This window comes from Octopus sinensis, linkage group LG14, assembly GCF_006345805.1.
Source record: "Octopus sinensis linkage group LG14, ASM634580v1, whole genome shotgun sequence".
In the NCBI taxonomy this organism is placed as follows: Eukaryota; Metazoa; Mollusca; class Cephalopoda; order Octopoda; family Octopodidae; genus Octopus; species Octopus sinensis.
Window position 1 is genome coordinate 14,229,716 of NC_043010.1, and position 24,687 is coordinate 14,254,402.

At 40.4% G+C, this 24,687-nt stretch overlaps 2 protein-coding genes across 2 annotated transcripts in view; one reads left to right on the forward strand and one right to left on the reverse strand.

Annotated features, from left to right (window-relative positions):
* The window catches only part of LOC115219181 (ribonuclease P protein subunit p30-like), a 69,095-nt gene that overhangs the window by 14,494 nt on the left and 29,914 nt on the right, over positions 1-24,687 (reverse strand). The window lies entirely within an intron of this gene.
* LOC118765894 lies at positions 1,363-22,895 on the forward strand. The gene is made up of 3 exons (XM_036508656.1): positions 1,363-2,206; positions 19,615-19,912; positions 22,407-22,895. The coding sequence occupies exons 1-3, from the start codon at positions 1,662-1,664 to the stop codon at positions 22,734-22,736; spliced, it is 1,173 nt and encodes a 390-aa protein (XP_036364549.1). The 5' UTR covers positions 1,363-1,661; the 3' UTR covers positions 22,737-22,895.

Below are 24,687 nucleotides of genomic sequence, written 5' to 3' on the forward strand. Positions count from 1 at the left end.
ATGGAATAAGCTGCCGGATGAGATAGTGAAGATGCCGACAACCGCTCGGTTCAAAGTCTCCCTTGACCACAAGTGGCCTGAACTCTTTACATGAACACCACCCTGTACATAACTCCATGTCCCCCTACATGGCCTTGCTGTTTGCTTTTTGAGCCAAAAATTAACTAACTAACAAAGTCAAAATGTTATTAAATAATGCATGCGCACACACACACACACATTAACCCATTCAGCCAAATCCAGCCCAAATATTCTGTTTTATGTTTGAAGTGGTCAGATCCAGCTTCTCACACCGATCCTACAAAGTCATTCTAAAGATAAACAATCGCATCATTGAAATCTTGAAGCTATGAGATAATGAATGATTAACTCAAAACAAAGTGAATGAATAAGCATTACGTTTGAGAGAGTAATATCAACACTAAAGGGTTAATCGACTGTGAATTTACATAAATGACCCCAAGGACCAAAAAATTTCATGCATTGAATTTATCAATATTATACATACATATCATTAACCCTTTCATTACCTTATTTCTGTTGAGATACTCTGTGTTTCTTTCAATTAATTTTAAATATAACGAAGAATTATTAAAATAATGTAGTCATCATTAAGCTAGTGTTCAGAACACAAATTGTGACTAAGATTTGGTGGAAGATTTTAATTCAGATCTTTTGAAAACAAGACATTTGTATTACAGAGCCAGAGGTGGTTTCAGGCGGGTTGGTATCAAAAGGGTTAACAATACATGTACATACACAAGTTCACATTAACAACATACATTATTAATAACACACACATACACACATATATAAATAATATATAAACACAATATCAATGGTACGCACACATTATTAACAATACATATAATATATATACATATGTGTCTTCTGCTATAGCCCCGGGCCGACCAATGCCTTGTGAGTGGATTTGGTAAATGGAAACTGAAAGAAGCCTGTCGTATATATGTATATATATATATGTATGTGTGTGTATGTGTTTGTTTGTCTGTGTTTGTCCCCCTAGCATTGCTTGACAACCGATGCTGGTGTGTTTACATCTCCGTCACTTAGCGGTTCGGCAAAAAAAGACCGATAGAATAAGTACTGGGCTTACAAAGAATAAGTCCCGGGGTCGATTTGCTCGACTAAAGGCGGTGCTCCAGCATGGCCGCAGTCAAATGACTGAAACAAGTAAAAGAGTAAAAAGAGATATATACATATTCCAAGAAATGAGAGAAAAATCAAAAAAACAAATAATGTCGCGAAAGAATTGCAAATGAGTGTTAATGTCAAGTCGGAGCTGCTCCGAAGCATATGACATGGCAGAGCTGTTTATGACATCATAACTATGTATAAGAACAACAGAAGCAACAGCAGCAACAACAACAACAATTAACAAGAACAGCAACAACAAACTTAACACCAACAAAAACAGGCCAAATCTCTTTTCTCTTTAGCAATAATTGTTTCCCTTTCCTGCTGTTGCCCTGCTGTTCTTCTTGTAGTGAAAAACTGTTCAGTCGAAAGATTTTTTCCAGCACGTGCCCTGCACTTTCTTTCTCCCTCCCTCGCATGCACACGTGCATATACACACACACACACGCACGCACACATACACACGTATATTCTCTCACTCTCTTTCCTTCTTTGATAATCTAATGGAGAACTTTCTTACCTGGAGTATTGCACAGGTAGACACAACTTCTTTCACCTCCCCACACAAGTCCCAGCAGTGTGACGACAACAACAACAATAACAACAACAACATCAACAACAACAACTACGACAGCTACAGCAAAAATAAGGACAGCGAAGACAACGCACTGGAGATTCGATTATCGGCAATCTGTGCTGGAATCTTACTTCTAGTTACAATCTTCTTGACCACTGTCGTCTACGTGTCGAATATGTTCAACAATGCGGGGCTAGCTCTGTGGGAGGGCTGGGGAAACCCAACGACAAAGACAAAACGAGAGAAGGCTCGATGCTGGTGCGATGTCATAGCTCGGGCCCTGCTGGCTCCCAAGACGGAGAAGGTGACACCAAGAGAAAGTTCAAACCCTGTGAGTTGTGGTGAAAATGATGTGACCGACAGCAGAAGCAGCAACAGTAAGGTAGAACGATCTCTTATTATCAGAAAGCAAAATGATAAATTACTGACCAAGAAGAAATACCAAGAATTAAGGATTGTCATTGACTTTCGGTGAGATTCTGTTGAGATTTTTTCCTCTTCTCTATTTTAGCCTCCCATCAAATATTTTAAATGTAGCACCACCGTTTGAATTTTGTATGTTCTTCCATCATCTGCCCACACACATTTAGGCCATAATGTTGCATTCTATGAAACCCCAGGTCAGCACTGACCAAACAGATCTGTAACCGAAAAACATTCAAGGAGTAAGCTTATTTTCTTTTCCCCCTCTGTACTAGATTATCCTGGATAACAACATTATCCAATTTGTCCTTATGTTAAGATGGTATGGTCTGGTTTGAGGGAGATTTAGCTGTGATTTTTTGAAAACTGAGCAACTGTATTCAGTATGTTCTTTCATCTTTCTGAACACATTTTAGGTCACAATGTTGCATTCCATGAAACCCAAGGGATGAGTGTAATTTCTTTTCCCCCTCTGTACTAGAGTATCCTAGACAACATTATCCAATTTGTCCTTATGTTAAGATGATATGGTCTGATTTGAGGGTGATTTAGCTGTGATTTTTTTTTTAAATGGAGCAAATGTATTCAGTATGTTCTTCCAAATTTCTGAACACAATTTTAGGTCACAATGTTGCATTCCATGAAACCCAAGGTTAGCCGTAACCAAGCAGATCTACGACCAAAAACATTCAAGGGATGAGTGTACTTTCTTCTCCCCGCTTTGTACTAGAGTATCCTAGACAACAGCATTATCCAAATTGTCCCAATTTTAAGATAGTAGGGTCTGATTTGAGGGAGATTTAATTGCGATTTTTTGCACATGGAGCAACTGTATAGATCTGGCATGGGTAACCTTTTTCAAGAAGTGGGCTGCACGAGACGTGGGTCATCATCAGGTGAACCACACAACTAAGAGAACTGAAAGAACTATTTTGTAAGGCATTGCCATTCAGAAGTCCCCGCCTCAAACTGCAAGCTGCTCATGAGAGGCATAGAGACCCCACTTATTACTGTCTGTCTTGACATTGAAGTTTAGTCCCCAAGTCATTGCTGATCCAGTGGACCTGATCAACATTATTCCAGCTGACCCCATTCTGGACAGAATGGGCTCAGCTGGAATATTCAATCATCATCATCATCATCATCATCATCATCATTTAGCGTCCGCTTTCCATGCTAGCATGGATTGGACGGTTCAACTGGGGTCTGGGAAGCCAGAAGGCTGCACCAGGCTCCAGTCTTATCTGGCAATGTTTCACCTGCACTGGTGCCAGGTGAGGCTGGCATCGGCCACGGTCGGATTGGTGCATTTTACGTGCCATCGGCACGGAAGCCAGTCGAGGCAGCTCTGGCATCGGCCATGATTCGGATAGTGCTTTTTATGTATCTCCAGTCCAGGGGTCCTGGCATCTGCCGGGTGACAGTCATAGGATTGGTTCAATTTCGATTTCACTTGCCCCGGATATGTTCAGCATAAATGCTAAAGGTTAAACTGTCTTATAATGGCAGGCAAGAGCCTCTATGTTATTGCATGATGTGTTAGAAATAACAGGCATGGATATGTGATTGAGAAGTTCACAGGTGTAGGAGTGGCTGTGTGGTAAGTAGCTTGCTTACCAACCACATGGTTCCGGGTTCAGTCCCACTGCGTGGCATCTTGGGCAAGTGTCTTCTGCTAAAGCCCCGGGCCGACCAATGCCTTGTGAGTGGATTTGGTAGACGGAAACTGAAAGAAGCCTGTCGTATATATGTATATATATGTATATGTATGTGTGTGTATATGTTTGTCCCCCTAGCATTGCTTGACAACCAATGCTGGTGTGTTTACGTCCCCGTCACTTAGCGGTTCGGCAAAAGAGACCGATAGAATAAGTACTGGGCTTACAAAGAATAAGTCCTGGGCTTACAAAGAATAAGTCCTGGGGGTCGATTTGCTCGACTAAAGGCGGTGCTCCAGCATGGCCGCAGTCAAATGACTGAAACAAGTAAAAAAGAGGAAAAAACGAGAAAACCTATGATTTCAGGTTCAGTCCCTCTGCATGGCATCTTGGGGGAATGGTTTCTACTGTAGCCCCTTGTTGACCAAAGCTGTGTGATTGAATTTGACAGGGAGAAATTGAAAAGAAGCCTCTTTTACATGTGTTGAGGGAGGGTTTCTATCTACTTGTTATGACATTCTGTGCTAATTTTAAACTAAATTATTCAATGTGCTCTTCTTTCTAAGATAGTAAGGTGTGATTTGAAGGAGATTTGGCAACTGGCTCTGTCAGGTGGGTAGAGGTTTCAGCAGTGCAATAAGTTGCATGTCAGTCAATGTTTTAATTCTTTGACTTCAAGTCAGCTCCGAATAAGCAAGATTAAAGGCATTCCAACTATGGCCATTTCATCTTCATATCAGGCAGTATAAGCAAGGACTATGTTATCCAATGTATCCCTTTTTTAAAACAAAAATTGTGTAATATGACAAGAGACATTTGGTCGTTATTTTTAGCGGGTCTTGTAATTTCAAACAGGCTCCATGATTGCTTCATAAAGGTCTGCTTTGATCAAAGGTGTTCCAACTCAGACCAATTCATCTGTTTTTAATAACCACAATATATCTAAGATATGTCAAAATCAAAATCGAAACCGATCAACATCAATGGAAATTGTAGCTGTGATACCAGTGCCGGTGGTACGTAAAAAGAACCATCCGAACGTGGCCGTTGCCAGCGCCGCCTGACTGGCCTCAGTACCGGTGGCATGTAAAAAGCACCATCCGATCGTGGCCGTTTGCCAGCCTCGCCTGGCCCCCGTGCAAGTGGCACGTAAAAAGCTCCATCTGATCGTGGCTGTTTGCCAGCCTCGTCTGGCACCTGTGCCGCTGGCATGTAAAAAGCATCCACTACACTCACGGAGTGGTTGGCGTTAGGAAGGGCATCCAGGTGTAGAAACCTTGCCAGATCAGACTGGGCCTGGTGCAGCCTTCTGGCTTCCCAGACCCCAGTTGAACCGTCCAACCCATGCTAGCATGGAAAGCGGACGCTAAATGATGATGATGATGATTACAATATTGGACATGTACTTCTATTTTCTAAGATAGTAGGATAAATTTGAGGGAGATTTGGATCCAAGCAGCTCAAGTGACTATCCCACACTGCTGTCCTCTATCTATTCTAATGTCTCATATATTCCATAGTTTTTCCATATAACAATATTCCTTATTTTGTTGTTGCTTGTTCTTTTATAAAGAAGAATGTTTTGTTACAGACATAAGAATGGTACTTGTAAAAGACCTCAGTTCTGACTGAGCATATCTATGATGAAAATCATTATGACCTTGAGCAATTTTCTCTCAAAACACTTAAACCTTGTCATACATGCACACTAATATCACACATCCAGCGAAGCATACTAGCTTCATTTCTTTCAAGTTTTCACATGTCGTCTGCAATCACAGCCAAGGTTTCACTGCTGTATAGCATGACTGCTTGCACACAGGCATCATACAATCTGCCTTTCACTCTGAGAGGCCCTTTGTTCCCAATATATATATATATTATTTCTTTACTACCACAAGGGGCTAAAGCAGAGAGGACAAACAAGGACAGACAAATGGATTAAGTCGATTATATCGACCCCCAGTGCATAACTGGTACTTAATTTATCAACCCCGAAAGAATGAAAGGCAAAGTCGACCTCGGCGGAATTTGAAATCAGAACGTAGTGGCAGACGAAAAACCACTTAGCATTTCGCCCGGCATGCTAACGTTTCTGCCAGCTCGCCGCCTTATATATATATATATAGGCGCTTATATATATATATATATATATATATATATATATGTTAATAAAATAGAACATATGCATATATATAAACATATATGTACGTACCTACCTCTACATGTACATATACACGCATATATGTGTACAGGACACCAAAAAGACGTCGAACACATAGAGAGACGAAAAACATAGACACAAACCAAGGAACAAGACAAGCAAAAAAAGAGGTACAGGACAATAAGCACAACGAAAAATCCCCTTCTTCAGTCGCTAAGGTTTCATCTACTAAACGTTTCGAATATATATATACCGGAGTAAACACATAAATGTGAAACAAGGTGGAAAAAAAGAGTACTCAAATACCAGTGGTAGAGTAATATGCTTTATTTTAAGCAGCAGAAAATTCAACAAAATCTGTTACTCAGAGTTTCTCGTTGCCGTTGTCGGCAACGAGAAACTCAGAGTAACAGATTTTGTTGAATTTTCTGCTGCTTAAAATAAAGTATATATATATATATATATATATATATATATATATATATATATATACATATATATAGGTGCAGGCATGGCTGTGTGGTACCTTGGACAAGTGTATCTACTATAGCCTCGGGCTGACCAAAGCTTTGCGAGTGGATTTGTTAGATGGAAACTGAAAGAAGCCTGTCATGTATATATGTGTGCTGTGTGTTTGCCCCCCCCCCCCGCTATTGCTTGACAACAAATGTTGGTGTGTTTATGTCCCCGTAACTTAGCAGTTCGGCAAAAGAGACCGATAGAATAAGTACTAGGCTTACAAAGAATAAGTCTTGGGGGTCGATTTGTTCGACTAAAGGCGGTGCTCCAGCATGGCCACAGTCAAATGAATGAAACAAGTAAAAGAGTAAAAGACAGCACACACACACACACACACACACATAAATCTGTGATTGTGAATGTGTGTGTGTGTGTGTGTGAGTGAGTGCGTTTATGTCAATGCCACATAAAACTGGTGATGCTATTGAAGTGGAGCAATGCAGTAGTTCAACAAACACACATTGATAAATTAAATACCAAACACGGGACTGTCACGTTTAGTTGACTGTATACAACCGCTCTATCGCCTCACCACTGCTCATATCTCTTCGAGATATTTAGAAATTTAATATTTCTAATTTTGGTGATCAGTGAATAGATTTCACTGAAAATATATATATTTGCGGAGGCTTGGCAAACACCTCAACTAGCAGGACTTGCTACCCTAGACTGATGACGAGCAAGACTCAAAAACATGCATGTCTCTAGATGCAGGCCTAGCTTTTGGGGGTGCTTGTCTCCCCTTAGCAAATATAAGGACAGAGGAAATGTGTCAAAGCCGACAGGAAGCGTCGATGCGTCCTAGGGCTAAATAGCGGTAGTGTGATTCCCTTTATGGGACTGTCACGTTTAGTTGACAGTATACAACCACTCTATCGCCCCCACCACTGCTCATATCTCTTCGAGATATTTAGAAATTTAGTATTTCTAATTTTGGTGATCAGTGAATAGATTTCACCGAAAATATAGATATTTGCGGAGGATTGGCAAACACCTCAACTAGCAGGACTTGCTACTCCAGATTGATGACGAGCAAGACTGAAAAACATGCATGTCTCTAGATGCTGGCTCTAGCTGGTGGGGGCTTCTCGTCTCCCCTTAGCAAATATAAGGACAGAGGAAATGTCTCAAAGCCGACAGGAAGCGTCGATGCTTCCTAGGGCTAAATAGCAGTGGTGTAATTCCCTTTACGGGACTGTCACGTTTAGTTGACAGTATACAACCACTCTTTTAAATAACCACTGGGGTGACTATACTTGGCTAAACCCTTGAAGGCAGTGCTTCATCATGACCAAGTTCCAGTAAGTGGTAAAAGACGAAATGAACACCATACTTAATTAAATTTATTTCTGTAATTGTAATTGCAACAATTAAGTTATGCTATTTACAAACATGCTTGACATGGTTGTGTCTTTGGTTACACCCTGATTCCCATTTAACCTTTACATCTGTACTTATATATTTACACACTCCTACACACACATCTACATAGGTATAATCAGATCTCAGCATACTTTTCTGGTAGTGAAACAATTATTTCATCTTTAGACACAATTAAAAAAACAAAAAAACACTTAAAACTAACAGAAAGAGGCAGCAAAGACAGAGAGAATAAGAAAATTAATTAAAACTCAAGACACAGTGATGTCACAAACTTTGCTGTGTCGTGATGTATTCCTTCCTTTTTAAGTTTAAACTTCCTCTCTTTTTTCTCTCTCACTCAATGCATCCACAACCACCACCATCACCACTCTCTCTTTTACTCTTTTACCTGTTTCAGTCATTTGACTGCGGCCATGCTGGAGCACCGCCTTTAGTCGAGCAAATTGACCCCGGGACTTATTCTTTGTAAGCCCAGTACTTATTCTATCGGTTCTCTTTTGCCGAACCGTTAAGTGACGGGGACGTAAACACACCAGCATCGGTTGTCAAGCAATGCTAGGGGGACAAACACAGACACACAAACATATACACACACACTTATATATATATATATATATATATATATATATATTGGTAAAACGGTAAGATAACAAAAGAAAGAAAGAGACCTCAATATTATGTAAATAGAGGAAATTTATCTATACAATAATATGTTACATTACTCGTCGCATTTTTCGCCATAAAAATTATATAAAAATACATAAAAAATATATAAAATCTTCTTGGGACATAACATAGAAAGCATGTTCTATCTGTTTTCTTTAGGGGACCAAAAACGTAACAGAAATATACCAAGCCCTATACCAACGACAGCGGAAGGTGCGGTCTATGCGACATGGAGAGATGGCTTATCTGGAAAAGCAGCTTAGACCCTACTACATGTCTAAACACAAGGACAGAACTTTTCGGATCATGCCCACATGTGACTAAATTTCTGTTACGTTTTTGGTCCCCTAAAGAAAACAGATAGAACATGCTTTCTATGTTATGTCCCAAGAAGATTTTATATATTTTTATATATTTTTTATGTATTTTTATATAATTTTTATGGCGAAAAATGCGAGCGATGTATAAGTACGCAGGAAAGCAGAGTTATAACACAGTAATTTCCCTTTGTATAACAGTATTTTTTCATAGCGTTTTCAAATAGCCAGATAACCGAAGAGATGTCGTGGATTCCCACTTCGGCATCTGAAACTCAGAGTTTTATCTTGACTATCGAGTAATGTAACATATTATTGTATATATATATATATATATATATATACACATATATACAACAGGCTTCTTTCAGTTTCCGTCTACCAAAATCCACTCACAAGGCTTTGGTCGGCCCGAGGCTATAGTAGAAAACACTTGCCCAAGGTGCCACGCAGTGGGACTGAACCCGGAGCCATGTGGTTGGTTACCAAGCTACTTACCACACAGCCACTCCTGCGCCTTACCTGTTTACTTTTTACATTATTTAAATTACTTCCTTTAATGTTATGCAAAAGATGGATGGACAGGTAAGACTGTACTACTGCATAAGTATATAGATTTGGTGCATCTCCAGTTTCTGTCTGATAAAATAACAATTAGAAATAGCAGCCAAATCTTCAAATCATATTAAAAAAAAGGAAGGAAAGGTAGGGAGAATACACTGGAGGAATGTACCCTGAAGTTACCATATTTAAATAAAAACAAGATTATAGGTCTGTCAAATTTGGGTTGCCCTAAGGTTAAGCAAAACCTGGTATAAAACCTGCAAGAAATAGCAGCCAATGCTTTTTTCAAATGGCTACCCTTCCTACCATTTTGAAAAGGAGAGAGACATATTGGGTAATGTCATGCTAGATATGGACTGTTCAAGAATGGGATGGATTGTCCTGGAGATAAACAACAACTAGAATAAACAGACAATTGTCAAGGAATTTGAGAAGAAATTCCAAATATGGAAGCAAAGCCTGAAATCATGAGGCCTCAAAACAAGGCTTCAAATAGGGCACATTCAATTGCATTAATGCTTATGGGAAACCTAACTTTGCATATAGGACTCAGGATGGTTTTTTAAAGACATTTCTTTTAAAAGTGTATCTTATGTGTCATTAAGTATAGTATGCTATGGGTGCACAAGAGGTTCAGTAGAATTAAATGATAGTAATGAAATTATTGTATAGGCACAGGAGTGGCTGTGTGGTAAGTAGCTTGCTTACCAACCACATGGTTCTGGGTTCAGTCCCACTGCGTGGCATCTTGGGCAAGTGTCTTCTGCTATAGCCCTGGGCCAACCAATGCCTTGTGAGTGGATTTGGTAGACGGAAACTGAAAGAAGTCCGTCGTATATATGAATATATATATATATATGTATGTGTGTGTGTGTGTTTGTGTGTCTGTGTTTGTCCCCCTAGCATTGCTTGACAACCAATGCTGGTGTGTTTACGTCCCCGTCACTTAGCGATTCTGCAAAAGAGACCGATAGAATAAGTACTGGGCTTACAAAGAATAAGTCCCGGGGTCGAGTTGCTCGACTAAAGGCGGTGCTCCAGCATGGCCGCAGTCAAATGACTGAAACAAGTAAAAGAGTAAAAGAGTAAGAGAGAGAGAATGCTCAGGTGCACCACAACTTGTCAAAAGTGCATATAAAGTATATGCAGTAATGTACAAATGTCTGGATAGCGAACAGTGTATGAGTCAGATACATGCTTGCCAGTGTATGGAGGGGAGAAAATCAGGTGTAGTGTTGGCGAATCTCAGGAAGCATGGAAGTTTTGAAGGATGCAGTGCTCCAACAACTAACAACTGATGCCGGCAGTCTGTTCCATGCTTCAGCAACTCTTAGCGTGAAAAAATGTTTCCAGAGAAAGATTTTGTAGGTGCCAGGTGAAGAAGAGTAATTAGTAGTTAGCACTAGAAACACCCATGTAATAAAATAATTCAAATGTTCCACAGGTATCCTAGAAGAAACTGATAGCTTCTGTTACCAAGGTAACTTAATTAGCAGTGAAGGAGGGTATTCTGAAAGCAAAATTACTCAAAGTAAGAACAGAATGAGGAAAAAAATCAGGGAGCTTTTACCTGTGCAGGTAACAAGAGGATATTTTTCAAGTGAAAGGCAGAGTGTCATAAAAATGAAAATACCACAGCCATCACTCACAAGCAAGTATGATTTAGTAATTGTTTTAGGTTTTTGGATTTGGTAGTTTGCTTTCGCTAAATGTTTTAGGTTCCTATGAAATAGTGAGCAAACAGAGACACCCTGCCAGCAGTCCCGTCCCTTGATCCAGCAGTACATCAAGGATATGACAGCAAGAAGGAGAAAGGTCTGCACCAGTACATAACTGGTACTTACTTTCAGTTTTTTAGACTGAATCAATTCTCTCAAAAGCTCAGAGGACTCTACAGAGGTAGTTGATAGCCTATGTCACATAAGTGACCAAGTAAGCAGTGAAGGAGGGTGGTCTGAATACATAGAGACTAGAACAGTGGTTTTCAACCAGGGTTCCGCCAGTACAGTCCAGGGGTTCCGCAAGAAGTGACAAAACTGCCAAAACCGACAGTAATTTTTAATTCTCCTGTGCAGATATGTGTGCATAAGACTATTAAATTATTGCACAGGGGTTCCTCGAGCCAGTGGAATGTTTCCTTGGGGTTCCGCTCCAGCAAAAATGTTGAAAAGCACTGGACTAGAATAAAAATGGGATGGAAAATGTTCAGGGAGCATTGTATGATACTTGTGTCATTGTTGCCACTGTCAGCGCCACTACTTTTCCATGCTTGCATGTGTTAGACAGAATTTGCAGAGATATATTTTCTACGGCTGAATGCTCTTTCTGTCACCAACCCTCACCTACCTCCAAATGAGAAAATATCATCCTTGACCAGACACATTTCCATAGTAAGCTAGAAACAACTGACATCAGTTGTATGACGATGATGCTTACTTGTGACTTTCATCCGATTCTAAGACAAGGTGACGCATACATATGACAGACATCAGTTTGTGTTTACCAAATCCACTAACTAAATCTTTAGTTAGTCCAAGGTTATGATAGCAGAAGAAATTTATTCATGGTGAAATGCAACCATATGGTTGGCAAATGAACTTCTTAACAAAAAGGACGCATAGTTAAGAAGATGGCTTCACAACCATGAGATTTTGGGTTCTTTCTCTCTGCAAAGAACTGTGGGTAGGTGTCAACTATGGGGGCTGCTCAATGCCTTGTTAATGGAATTAGTAGACTAAAACTATCAGAAGTCAATCATTTATGTGTGTATATGTGTGTTTTTTAGACTGAATCAATTCTCTGGGTACCCATATATGCATGTATATATACATGTAGAGGTAGGTACGTACATATATGTATGTATATATGCATATGTTTTATTTATTAATTTATATATATATAAATACAGTTAACGGGTTAGATGTGTTGCTATGGCCATCTCTTATGTATTTAAACGCACACTGTATTTATATGAATAATATAAAGACTATTGACTAGTTTTTTTCTTCATGCTAGACCACAGGTAGCAAAAAATTTCTAAATAATTTTTTGCTACCCTGAAATTTATATCTATATCTATATCTATCTATCTATCTATCTATCTATATATATATATATATAAAACAAAGAGGGTCTTTGGCCACATAATGAGTTGCAAATACTGTTGTCTGTAGTAAAAGGAAATAACAGTCCTCTGGCTGCTATTTCTAATACTTTCGGTATGTGGTCTAGCAACTTGTTGCAAAGACCCTCTTTGTTATAATTATATAAACTTTTACCGAATATGGTCCTTTTCCATACCAAAACACTACTTGGTGAAATTTGTTGATTTTATTAAATTAATTATATTTCACCCTTTATCTGTATCTATATATATATATATATATATATATCAAATATGAGGATAAAATTCTTTTCGACAAAAAATATTTTCTCGAAAAATTTTTTATCAATGGCCAGCACATTAAAAAATACCTTTAACGGTTAAATTTATAAACAATTCATAAATGAGGGCAAAGGAAAAAAAAATTCTAATGCCAAATATGCCGAAAAATTGGACATATTGTCCATTAACCATATAATTTTTTCACAATACGCACGCTACTTTTGTGAAAAAATTATATGGTTAATGGACAATATGTCCAATTTTTCGGCATATTTGGCATTAGAATTATTTTTCCTTTGCCCTCATTTATGAATTATATATATATATATATATGCACACATACACATATCAATATATGTATAACATATACGTACATATACAAACACATTATTATATCTCAGGAAGGTTATTATGCCACTAATAAATGTATTCACAGGTTCTATTTCCCTTCTTTTAGTAGTATTGGTTAATTTGTTAAAATGTAACCACTTAACCCATCAATTGTTTGGTCAATCAATCAATGGTTTCAATTTGAGAAACCAAGCAGATTAATTGACCAAACAATTAATCAATGGTTGAATGATTAACCAATTGATTAATAACAATAATAATGATAATAGTAGTAGTAGTAGTAGTAGTAGTAGTAGTGGTGGTGGTGGTGGTAGTGGTGGTGGTAGTGGTGGTGGTGGTAGTAGAAGTGAAATGGAACCAGTATCTGTCTATTAGGATAATGACCCCACCCAAGATAACGAAATTTGTTTCAACGAGTTTGTATGTGTGTACACATGTGAGTGTGTATGTGTGTGATTGAGTGTGTATGTGTGTGATTGCGTGCGTGTGTCTGTGTATATGCTTGGGTGTATGTGTATTTATTCCTTATGTTCTGACATTGTCTGCATGGCATGTTGCGTAAAAAATAAGGTCACCATCTTATACAGTAATATTATTTTTTACAATCTAATGTGAAAGAAATAGCTTAACCACTGAGTTGTTTGTTGTTTGAAGGATTAGGGGAACTAGCACATTACTTGGAAACAGGAAGGGGTTAGGCAACAGAAAGGGCCTCCAACCATGGGAAAATTGGTTCAATAAATTTCACCTCACTTAGGCCAGCATGGAAAAGTGGATGTTAAAATAATGTCAAAAGGTGTGGCTGTGAGGTAAAAAGCTTGCTTCCCAACCGCATGGTTCTGGGTTCAGTCCCACTGCATGGCACCTTGGGCAAGTGTCTTCTACTATAGCCTCAAGCCAATGAAAGCTTTGAGTGGATTTGGTAGATAGAAACTGAAAGAAGCCCATCGTTTATATGTATGTAAGTATATATTTATGTGTGTGTATCTTTGTGTGTTTGTCCCCCCCCCCTCACCACTGCTTGACAGCCGGTATTGGTGTGTTTATGTCCTCATAAATTAGTAGCTTGGCCAACGAGATTGACGGAATAAATACTGGGCTTAAAAAATAAGTCCTGAGGTTGATTTATTCAACTAAAACCCTTTAAGGCAATGCTCCAGCATGGCTGCAGTCAAATGACTAAAACAAATAAAAGACAAAAGATTTATGGCTGTGTGGTAAGTAGCTTGCTTACCAACCACATGGTTCCGGGTTCAGTCCCACTGCGTGGAATCTTGGGCAAGTGTCTTCGGCTACAGCCTCGGGCCGACCAAAGCCTTGTGAGTGAATTTGGTAGATGGAAACTGGAAGAAGCCTGTCGTATATGTGTACATATATATATATATATATGTATGTGTGTATATATATATGTGTGTGTTTGTCCCCCTAGCATTGCTTGACAACCGATGCTAGTGTGTTTACGTCCCTGTCACTTAGCGGTTCAGCAAAAGAGACCGATAGAATAAGTACTAGGCTTACAAAGAATAAGTCCCGGGGTCGATTTGCTCGACTAAAGGCGGTGCTCCAGCATGGCCGCAGTCAAATGACTGAAACAAGTAAAAGAGTAAATGCTTTCCGAAATCCGCCGAAACTATACCTGATTATATATACACTTTAGATGAGTTGTAGTGCACCTGAGCACTGTACACAATTATTATTATTATTATTATATATATATATATATATATCATCATCATCATTTAACGTCCGCTTTCCATGCTAGCATGGGTTGGATGATTTGACTGAGGTCTGGCGAACCAGATCACTGCACCAGACTCCAATCTGATCTGGCAGAGTTTCTACAGCTGGATGCCATTCCTACTGCCAACCGCTCTGAGTGTAGTGGGTGCTTTTATGTGCCACCAGCACGAGGGTCAGTCAGGTAGTACTGGCAATGGCCACCTTAAATGGCACTATATATATATAAAATTGAATAAGGGTAGAAATTGATATTAATCAATTAAAACCAATGGCTTAGCATATTAAAAAAATCCGAAGATCAAAAATATTTTTACATACAAAATTTTAGTAGTCAGTCCTATAAATTTTGTATGTAAAATATATATATATATATATATATATATATATATATATATATATATATATACACATAAAGGGTGAAATATAATTGATTTAATAAAATTAATAAATTTCACCTAGTAGTTTTTCGGTATGGAAATGACCATATTTGGTAAGGATTATATTAATTATAATAAAGGGTATGTGGTTTTGAGCAACTTGTTGCAATTAACCCTTTATTATAATTTATATATATATATATATATATATATATATATATATATATATATACACAGGGTGCCCAAAAGCAGGTTTACAGTTATTCAACTCTTTTGCATTCATATATTAACAGTTTGGATCTTAATTATAAAAAAAAAAACATGAAACCAATATTCTTACATTCTCTTCACAGAAAAGGATGTATCGTAAAGTCTGATCGTCCTCTTTGGAGCCAGAAAATACTTCAGCTTTCAACAAATTATCTCTAAAAATCTCATTCATCACCCATAATTGGAACACTGCCCCCACATCTAGGACAGTGCAGCACTACAATACACAGAGACAGCATCAAAACAAAGAGCCCTCTGGCCAATGACGTGAGGTCACTTGCCCAACACACTGCTACTTCAAGTCCAGTTTCCTCCCTATGCGATTTCTTCTATCGCTACTCCTCAAAGCCGGTTACTAGAGTCACCTCCCTTTATGTCCTCTCGACTCGCTTGTCTCCCTTCTTGTAACCCACACTGTATCCAACGACACCCCATTCCAGGCACTGTGTTAACCACTACACTAAGTCCCTTTTTCCCCCAGGACATATCAATCTGCCTGAGTTCAGTCCTTACTTGTACTTTTTTTTTTTTTAAAGTTTATCTGGCAACCATCAACTTGTTTCATTAGCTTGGAATGAGATCACTGTGCGTGGCTGACAATTTGACACGGTTGACTGGGCATTCAACCTGTTTCAGTGACTGCACGTTTTGGCACAGGAGGCAAACACACACACACGTATGTGTGCACAGAAATATACACATACAGATAGTGAGAGAGAGAGAGAAACATTATGCATACATGGCCGTTGCCAGCCCTGCCCCGACTGGCCTCCGCGCCGGTGGCACGTAAAAGCACCATCCGTTCGTGGCCGTTTGCCAGCTCCATCTGGCTCCTGTGCGGGTGGCACATAAAAAGCACCCACTACACTCATGGAGTGGTTGGCGTTAGGAAGGGCATCCAGCCGTAGAAACACTGCCAGATCAGACTGGGCCTGATGCAGCCTTCTGGCTTCACAGACCCCAGTTGAACCGTTCAACCCATGCTAGCAGGGAAAGCGGAGGCTAAATGATGATGATGATGATATACATGCAGATGTTGAAGTGTAGTTAAGCTTACTTCCCAACTACAGGTTCTTGGTTCAATCCCACTGCGTGGTACCTTGGACAAGTGTTTTCTACTACAGCCCTAACCTTGTGAGTAGATTTCGTAAATCATCATCGTTTAACGTCCGCTTTCCATGCTGGCATGGGTTGGACGATTTGAGTGAGGACTGGCAAACCAGATGGCTGCACCAGGCTCCAATCTGATGGAAACTGAAAGAAGCCTGGTGCGTGTGTGTGTTTGTCCCCCTCACTGCTTGACTGCCAATGTTGATTTGTTTATGTCCCCCTAACTTAACAGCTGGGAAAAAGGAGACCAATAGAATAAGTATCAGAATTAAAAGAATAAGTACAGGGAGGTCAATTTGTTTGACTAAACCCTTCAGGTTGGTACCCCCAGCGTGACAACAGTCCAATGACTGAAACTAGTGCAAGATAAATACAAACATAAGATTTTCACAAAGAGAGAGGGGGGGGTGAGAAATTTGGTTTCAAATTTTGGCACAAGGCCAGCAAGTTTGGAGGAGTGGATAAGTTGATTCCATTGACCCTGGTCAGTGCTCAAACTGGTATGTATTCCATCGACCCCAAGAGGGAAGAAAGGCAAAGTCAACCATGAGGGGATTTGAACTCAGAACATAAATATTTCTTTATTGCCCACAAGGGGCTAAACACAGAGGGGACAAACAAGGACAGACAAAGGGATTAAGTCGATTACATCGACCCCAGTGCATAACTGGTACTTTATTTATCGACCCTGAAAGGATGAAAGGCAAAGTCGACCTCGGCAGAATTTGAACTCAGAACGTAGCGGCAGACGAAATACCTATTTCTTTATTACCCACAAGGGGCTAAACATAGAGAGGACAAACAAAGACAGACAAAGGGATTAAGTCGATTACATCGACCCCAGTGCATAACTGGTACTTTATTTATCGACCCTGAAAGGATGAAAGGCAAAGTCGACCTCGGCAGAATTTGAACTCAGAACATAGCGGCAGACGAAATACCTATTTCTTTATTACCCACAAGGGGCTAAACATAGAGAGGACAAACAAGGACAGACAAAGGGATTAAGTCGATTATATCGACCCCAGTACGAAACTGGTAATTTATTTATCGACCCCGAAAGGATGAAAGGCAAAGTCAACCCTGGCGGAATTTGAACTCAGAACGTAACGACAGACGAAATACGGCTACGCATTTCGCCCGGTCTGCTAACGTTTCTGCCAGCTCGCCGCCTTGAACTCAGAACATAAAGACAGATGAAATGCCGCTAAGCATTTTGCCCAGTGTGCTTACCATTCTGCCAGCTTGCCACCGCAATACTGCAAAATATATTAGCAACAGTACAACAACAACAACAACAAAATTAATAATTGCTTCTAACATAGAAATAAGGCTTAAAAGTTGGGGAAGGTTTGACAGATACTTCAACCCTGGAAGGAGGAATGGCAAAGTTGATCTTAGCAGGAGCTGAAATTGGAACCTAAATTGCCAGAACATATGCCACAAGGCATTTTGTCTGATACTCTAGTGATTCTGCCAAATCACCATCCTAGTGACAACAGTAGGAACAATGACGAGAATACTAACAACAACAACGTTATCAATCCTCATCATCATCATCGTTGCCATCATCATTCATTTTAACATCTTCTTTTCCATGGTTGTATGGCTTGATTGGAGTTTATTGAGGCCAATTTTCTATGGCGGGGCACCTTTCCTGTTGCCAACAATCACCTGTTTCTAAGAGAGATAATATTTCCCTATGGACAGACATGCAGACATATTTATGCAGAATATTGGAAATAACTAATACAGCTTGTAAGACAGTGACACACACTAGTACCTGAGACCCCCTTCGGTCAGATACTGACCATGGGATTTCACCTAGAGAGTTACCCTCTGAGGCACAAGTCTGGGCAAGGTTGTTTTATGTAAGACCAGCAGTCGCCCATGCATACCAGCCTCCCCTCTCCATGCCACCAGTGTTATCCAAGGGAAAGGCAAAGGGGCCGATACAGCTTGGCACCTGTGACGTCGCAACTCATTTCTACAGCTGAGTGAACTGGAGCAACGTGAAATAAAGTGTCTTGCTCAAGAACACAACGCGCAGCCCTGTCCGGGATTCGAGCTCACAACCTCACGATCGTAAGCTCGACGCTCTAACCACTGAGCCATGCGCCTTCACACACTAGTACCACAACTCTGTGAAGACAAAGAAACAAACACAATCACACACACACAAATATATATATATAGGTGCAGGCATGGCTGTGAGGTAAGAAGCTTGCTTCCCAACACATGGTTCTGGGTTCAATGTCACTATGTGGCACTATGTGTCTTGTGAGTAGATTTGGTAGATGGAAAACACACACACACACACCATTATATATATGTAAAATATAGGGTAGTGAGTTTTGTTAGAAATCTCACTACCAGTGGCCCAGCATATATAAAAAGTCAATAGACAACATATTCTCAATATCAAAGTTATATGTGCACTACTATAACTACCACCACCACCACCACCACCACTACCACCACCACCACTACTACTACCACCACTACCACCACCACCACTACTACTACCACCACTACTACTACCACCACCACCACTACTACCACCACCATTACTACTACTACCACCACCACCACTACTACCACCACCACCATTACCACTACTACTACTACCACCACCACTACTACCACCACCACTACTACTACCACCACCACCACCACTACTACCACCACCACCACTACCACTACTACCACTACCACTACTACTACCACCACCACCACCACCACTACCACTACTACTTCTACCACCACCACTACTACCACCACTACTATCACCACCACCACTACTACCACCACTACTACCCCACCATTACTACTACTACCACCACCACTACTACCACCACCACCACTACTACTACCACTACATAATCATGACAACAGCAGTCAGTGTTTGCTCCATTTTGTTGTATTTCTTCTTGTTTTTCTTCCCCCTTCAAGAGACATCTGCATAGTCAACGCAAACCGAGAGAAGGGGAGAGTTTGTTGGTGGGCTGACATAGACAGAGACAAATTGTGGACAACAACAACAGCGTCAACAACAACAACATCGATGATGATGATGATGGTCGGTGCCAACCACCACAATGGTCAACTGAGCAACGCCTGCAGTCTACGCTACATCCAATACACACATTTGTCCCTTTTGCAGAAGGTGTACGACTACCTGCAACAGTTGCTTCAAATTGTGGGAGACGGATGCACAATCTGTGGCACTGATGAACAGGTCATCGTCAAGGTAAGAACAAAGGTAAGGCGGCGAGCTGGTGGCAGAAACGTTAGCACGCCGGGCGAAATGCTTAGCGGTATTTCGTCTGCCGTTACGTTGTGAGTTCAAATTCCGCCGAGGTCGACTTTGCCTTTCATCCTTTCGGGGTCGATAAATTAAGTACCAGTTATGCACTGGGGGTCGATGTAATCGACTTAATACCTATGTCTGTCCTTGTTTGTCCCCTCTGTGTTTAGCCCCTTGTGGGTAATAAAGAAATAGGTAAGAACAACGGTGCACACACACACACACGTGCATGTGCACACATACACACACAAAGAGATGCACCAAAATCTATGCATGCAGGTGTACACATACACAATCACAGATGCATTCACTAGAAAACTGGGGCATGAGTCAACAAGCAAGCCTCTATGTGGTTACTCAACTTGCTAAAAATAACAGCCAAGTTTCTCTTAGCATTTAAACCAGCCATATCTGAACTACCTGCGATCGGGTATTCAGTCCAATTATTTCTATGTCCCCGCGCATGATACAGCCTTAAGACATTTATTGGATGGCCGTTGACTCTCAAGAGTTCCTCCGCCCTTTGACGGGTTCTGTTTTTCATCCCACAGGGTGTCCAATAAACACCCTCCTCACCAAGCAAGCTTGGTTTAGTCGCTGACGACCCAACCATGCAACAGTTTGTACTGGGTTACATGTTACCAGTGGCACTCAAAGGTGACCTGACATAACACATATGTATACATACATACAAACAAACACACATAATCACAAGTGTTTTGTATGTGAAGAATATGTATGTATATGTGTGCGTGTGCGTGTGTCATCATCATCATTTAACATTTGTATTCCATGCTGGCATTGGTTGGACTGTTCAACAGCCCCAGTGCTGTGTGGTCTCCAACGTCCGCCGGTTGCCCTTCCTAACACCAACCACTTTACAGGGTATAACAGCAGCATTTTTCCATGGTACCAGCAAAAAACTAAAGAACCCTCTCAAGCCCTGCATTGCCACTACTCCAAATGATTACCAATCTGTAAAAGGGGACAGGGCACCTTGCAGCTCGCAAAGTAAAAGAGTGACCCCATAATAGAAAGAACAGATTCATTGTTGTGAGAGGACGCTGATGGAGAGAATAACAGAGGGAACGGTTTGGGAGTAGGAGTAATGGAAACAGGGAAAGAGGAAAGGGAGGGGGTCCAAAGCGTAATGGTGAAGGGGTAGGTTGAGTTGATGGACCTAGTGGAATATATGCATGTGTGTGTGTGTGTGTGTGTGTGTGAGAAGGTTATATCAAGCTAAAATCTGGTGATGTTGTTTGTGTCATGTCTCTTTATGACCTGTAAATTAGTGGTGCAACAAATGGAGATCAATAAAAATAACTGTAGTCAATTAAATCAACTAAAGTATTTGATTTAATTAACTCAAAGCATAAAGATACACCAATAAATATTGCAGAGCATTTTGTCCATCACCCTAAAAATTCTGCCAGGGTACAACCAATATGTGCCATATTTACTCATGTATAAGTCGCACCCCTAATTTAGTGTTATATCTTGGTACAAATTTTTTCCTGCCATCATCATCATCATCATCATTGTTCGACTGAGGTCGAGACAATGGAATTTACTATGCTACGCCAGACTTCACAGTCCATCATAGCATTACAGAGGTCTTGTTGCTGGATGCCTGTATCCCTGGAATTACATCAGGGTAGGAGAGTGTGCGCCCTCTGGTATCACGAGTAGATGGCTTCCAGAGGAGAAGAGTAGAAATTGCCTCGTTTTCCTGCCATAGCTTTGCTCCATGTATAAACCGTATGCCAGGTTTTTAAGTTAAAATCATATAACATATTGCAACAAAGGGCACCATTCGAGCGTGATCGTTACCAGCGTCGCCTTACTGGCACTTGTGCCCGTGCTAGTAGGGTGCCAAGAGCACCATCCGAGTGTGATCGTTGACAGAGCGGCTAACCGGCTTCCATGCCAGTGGCACGTAAAAGGGCTCCATTTGAGCGTGATCGTTACCAAAGTCGCCTTACTGGCATGTGTAAATGGATTCAAGCGAGGTCGTTGCCAGTACCCCCTGACTGGCCTCCTTGCCGGTGGCACATAAAAAGCACCCACTACACTCTCAGAGTGGTTGGCGTTAGGAAGGGCATCCAGCTGTAGAAACTCTGCCAAATCAAGATTGGAGCCCGGTGCAACCATCTGGTTCGCCAACCCTCAGTCAAAATCGTCCAACCCATGCTAGCATGGAAAGCGGACGTTAAACGATGATGATGATGATGACATGACTAAATACAATATTAGTAAAAAAAATATTTTGTTGCAAAAGATGAACTTAGTAGTGAAAAACATTATAACTTTTGTATTGGATTGGTGCATAATTAATGACTTTTTTTTTCTATTTTAAATAAAACTTGTAAATTAAATTATAAAATGTTCGTTAATTATGCACCGACCCAATAATTTTTTTCCCGTGATATCATTTCAGATTCTGATGGTAAAAGATGCCATAGATTTATGGCTCAGATGCCAAAGAGATGAAATGTTGGACGAAAATGAATCTGATGAGGAAAGAGATACCAAGGAAGCTGAAGACACAAAGGGTTCAACAGATATCGACAGTCTGGTGGCCGAGGGCAAGAAGGGCTCTAGCATGACCCTGAGTAGTAACAGCAGCAGTAGTAGCAACAAATATGCAGTTTGTCTCAACACCTTAATAGTGGACAGAGATGGCATGCTTGGTGCTGGCAGGAACCGCTCCAAGAGCCAGCTGCTCGATGCTGTCCAAGAAGGGGACGGCACTAGAGCCACGACATGAGCCTACGTACTTGAACAAACGGGTGTTTAATGGAGCAAGAATCTCCATCAAATTTGACTGTTGGACATCACAGTGATACACACCTCAGTCCTCTCTCGTTTACCCAAAAAAAAAAAAAACAAAACAAAAACAATAAAAACAATCATCACTGAAAAAGGATCTTAGAGTTTTAGAATCAGGAAATAAAGAATAAGTTAAACCTTGTTTGTTTTAGAGTTACTTGGTGTACTACAACCATACAACCTTATGACCACAACATGCATTCGCTACCACCACCACCACATAATTAGGATCTTTTCGGTTTGAACGGCAGTTTTTAACATAATTTCTAGGTAACTAAAAAAATTTTAAACTTCGTATACTGGTAGAATGTGTTTATAAAACATCTTTTTCTCTTGGCTTTATTGAGAAAATTCTATAGTTTGTAAGATATTTGTTGTTTTTTTTCTTCAATTTCTGCAATTTCAACCAATCAATGACATCCATTGAGGTGAAAACATTCTGTGCCGTATGAATATGTCCCTCGTTTAAGAAACAGATTGGGTTTATTTACATTTGTGAAGAAAAAAAGATACCCTTCCACCACCCCTAACCCTAACCTTAAAAGAGATTGAAATGCAATAGATCGATACTAGGGTCATAATTATGGGTGACAATTGCATATGACACCGCTAGAAAAAACTGCTGTTCAAACCGAAAGGATCCCATAATTATATTAGTTGAAGGCACGAGGCTTAGTGGTTAGGGTATTCAGCTCACAATTGTATAGTCAGGAGTTTGATACTCAGTATTGCATTGTGTCCTTGAGCAAGACCCTTCATTCCATGTTGTTCCAATCCACTCAACAGGCAAAAACGAGTAGTGCCTGTATTTCAAACAGCCAACCTTGTCGCATTCAGTATCACATTGAAAATCCCTGAGAACTTTGTTAGGGATATGCTTAGCCCCTTGCATCTTAATTTCACAAGCAGGCTGCTCTGCTGATTGGCTCAACTGGAACCCTTGTCATCATATTAGTCCTCGCTACCACACTAAATAGCCACATTACCCAAATTACATCGCTCATCCTCACCACTACATTACACCACGTACTATGTCTTCACTACTTACCGCATTACACCAAACATCCATACAGCCCTACACTTGTCCTCAGGGGTGCTGAAAAGTTCTTGGCATTGGGTAAAAGAAAATACAGGAGGAATCACTAAATTATAATTTTATCTAACATATTCCCCTCTCGGATTCACACACTTATTGCAGTGGTCCTTCAGTTTTTCTAAGCCCTGTGAAAGAACTTGGAAGGTTGGACCTCCAGCCAGGCCTTTCACGACACCCTTAAAGCCAAGAACTTTTCAGCATCCTCTCATATACATGTACTCAGAGCAACATTATACACCCTAGGCATTACTATAAATCTGTATATTCCACACATCCTCATTACCATACCACACCATCAAACCTACACTCCAATCAGAGGGTTACTTCAGGGCAATATTTCAAAGTCAGCAACAAGGACAAGGACCAGGACCTTGAGACTTTTTAGGATACATATTTCTTTACTACCCACAAGGGGCTAAACATAGAGGGGACAAACAAGGACAGACAAAGGGATTAAGTCGATTACATCGACCCCAGTGTGAAACTGGTACTTTATTTATCGACCCCGAAAAGATGAAAGGCAAAGTCGACCTCGGCAGAATTTGAACTCACAACGTGATGACAGACAAAATACCGCTAAGCATTTCGCCTGGCGCGCTAACGTTTCTGCCAGCTATAGAAGCTACAATTACTTGCAAATATTTCCTTAATTAATGAAATAACAGCAGCAGCAGCAGCCACAGAAGCTGCAGTAATCACTGCTGCTGCAGCTGCTGTTGCCAATGCCAGTACCACTTCAAAAACTTTGGGTGTCTTAAGCCAATAAGGTTGCCTTTACGTGGTCTCTAGAATC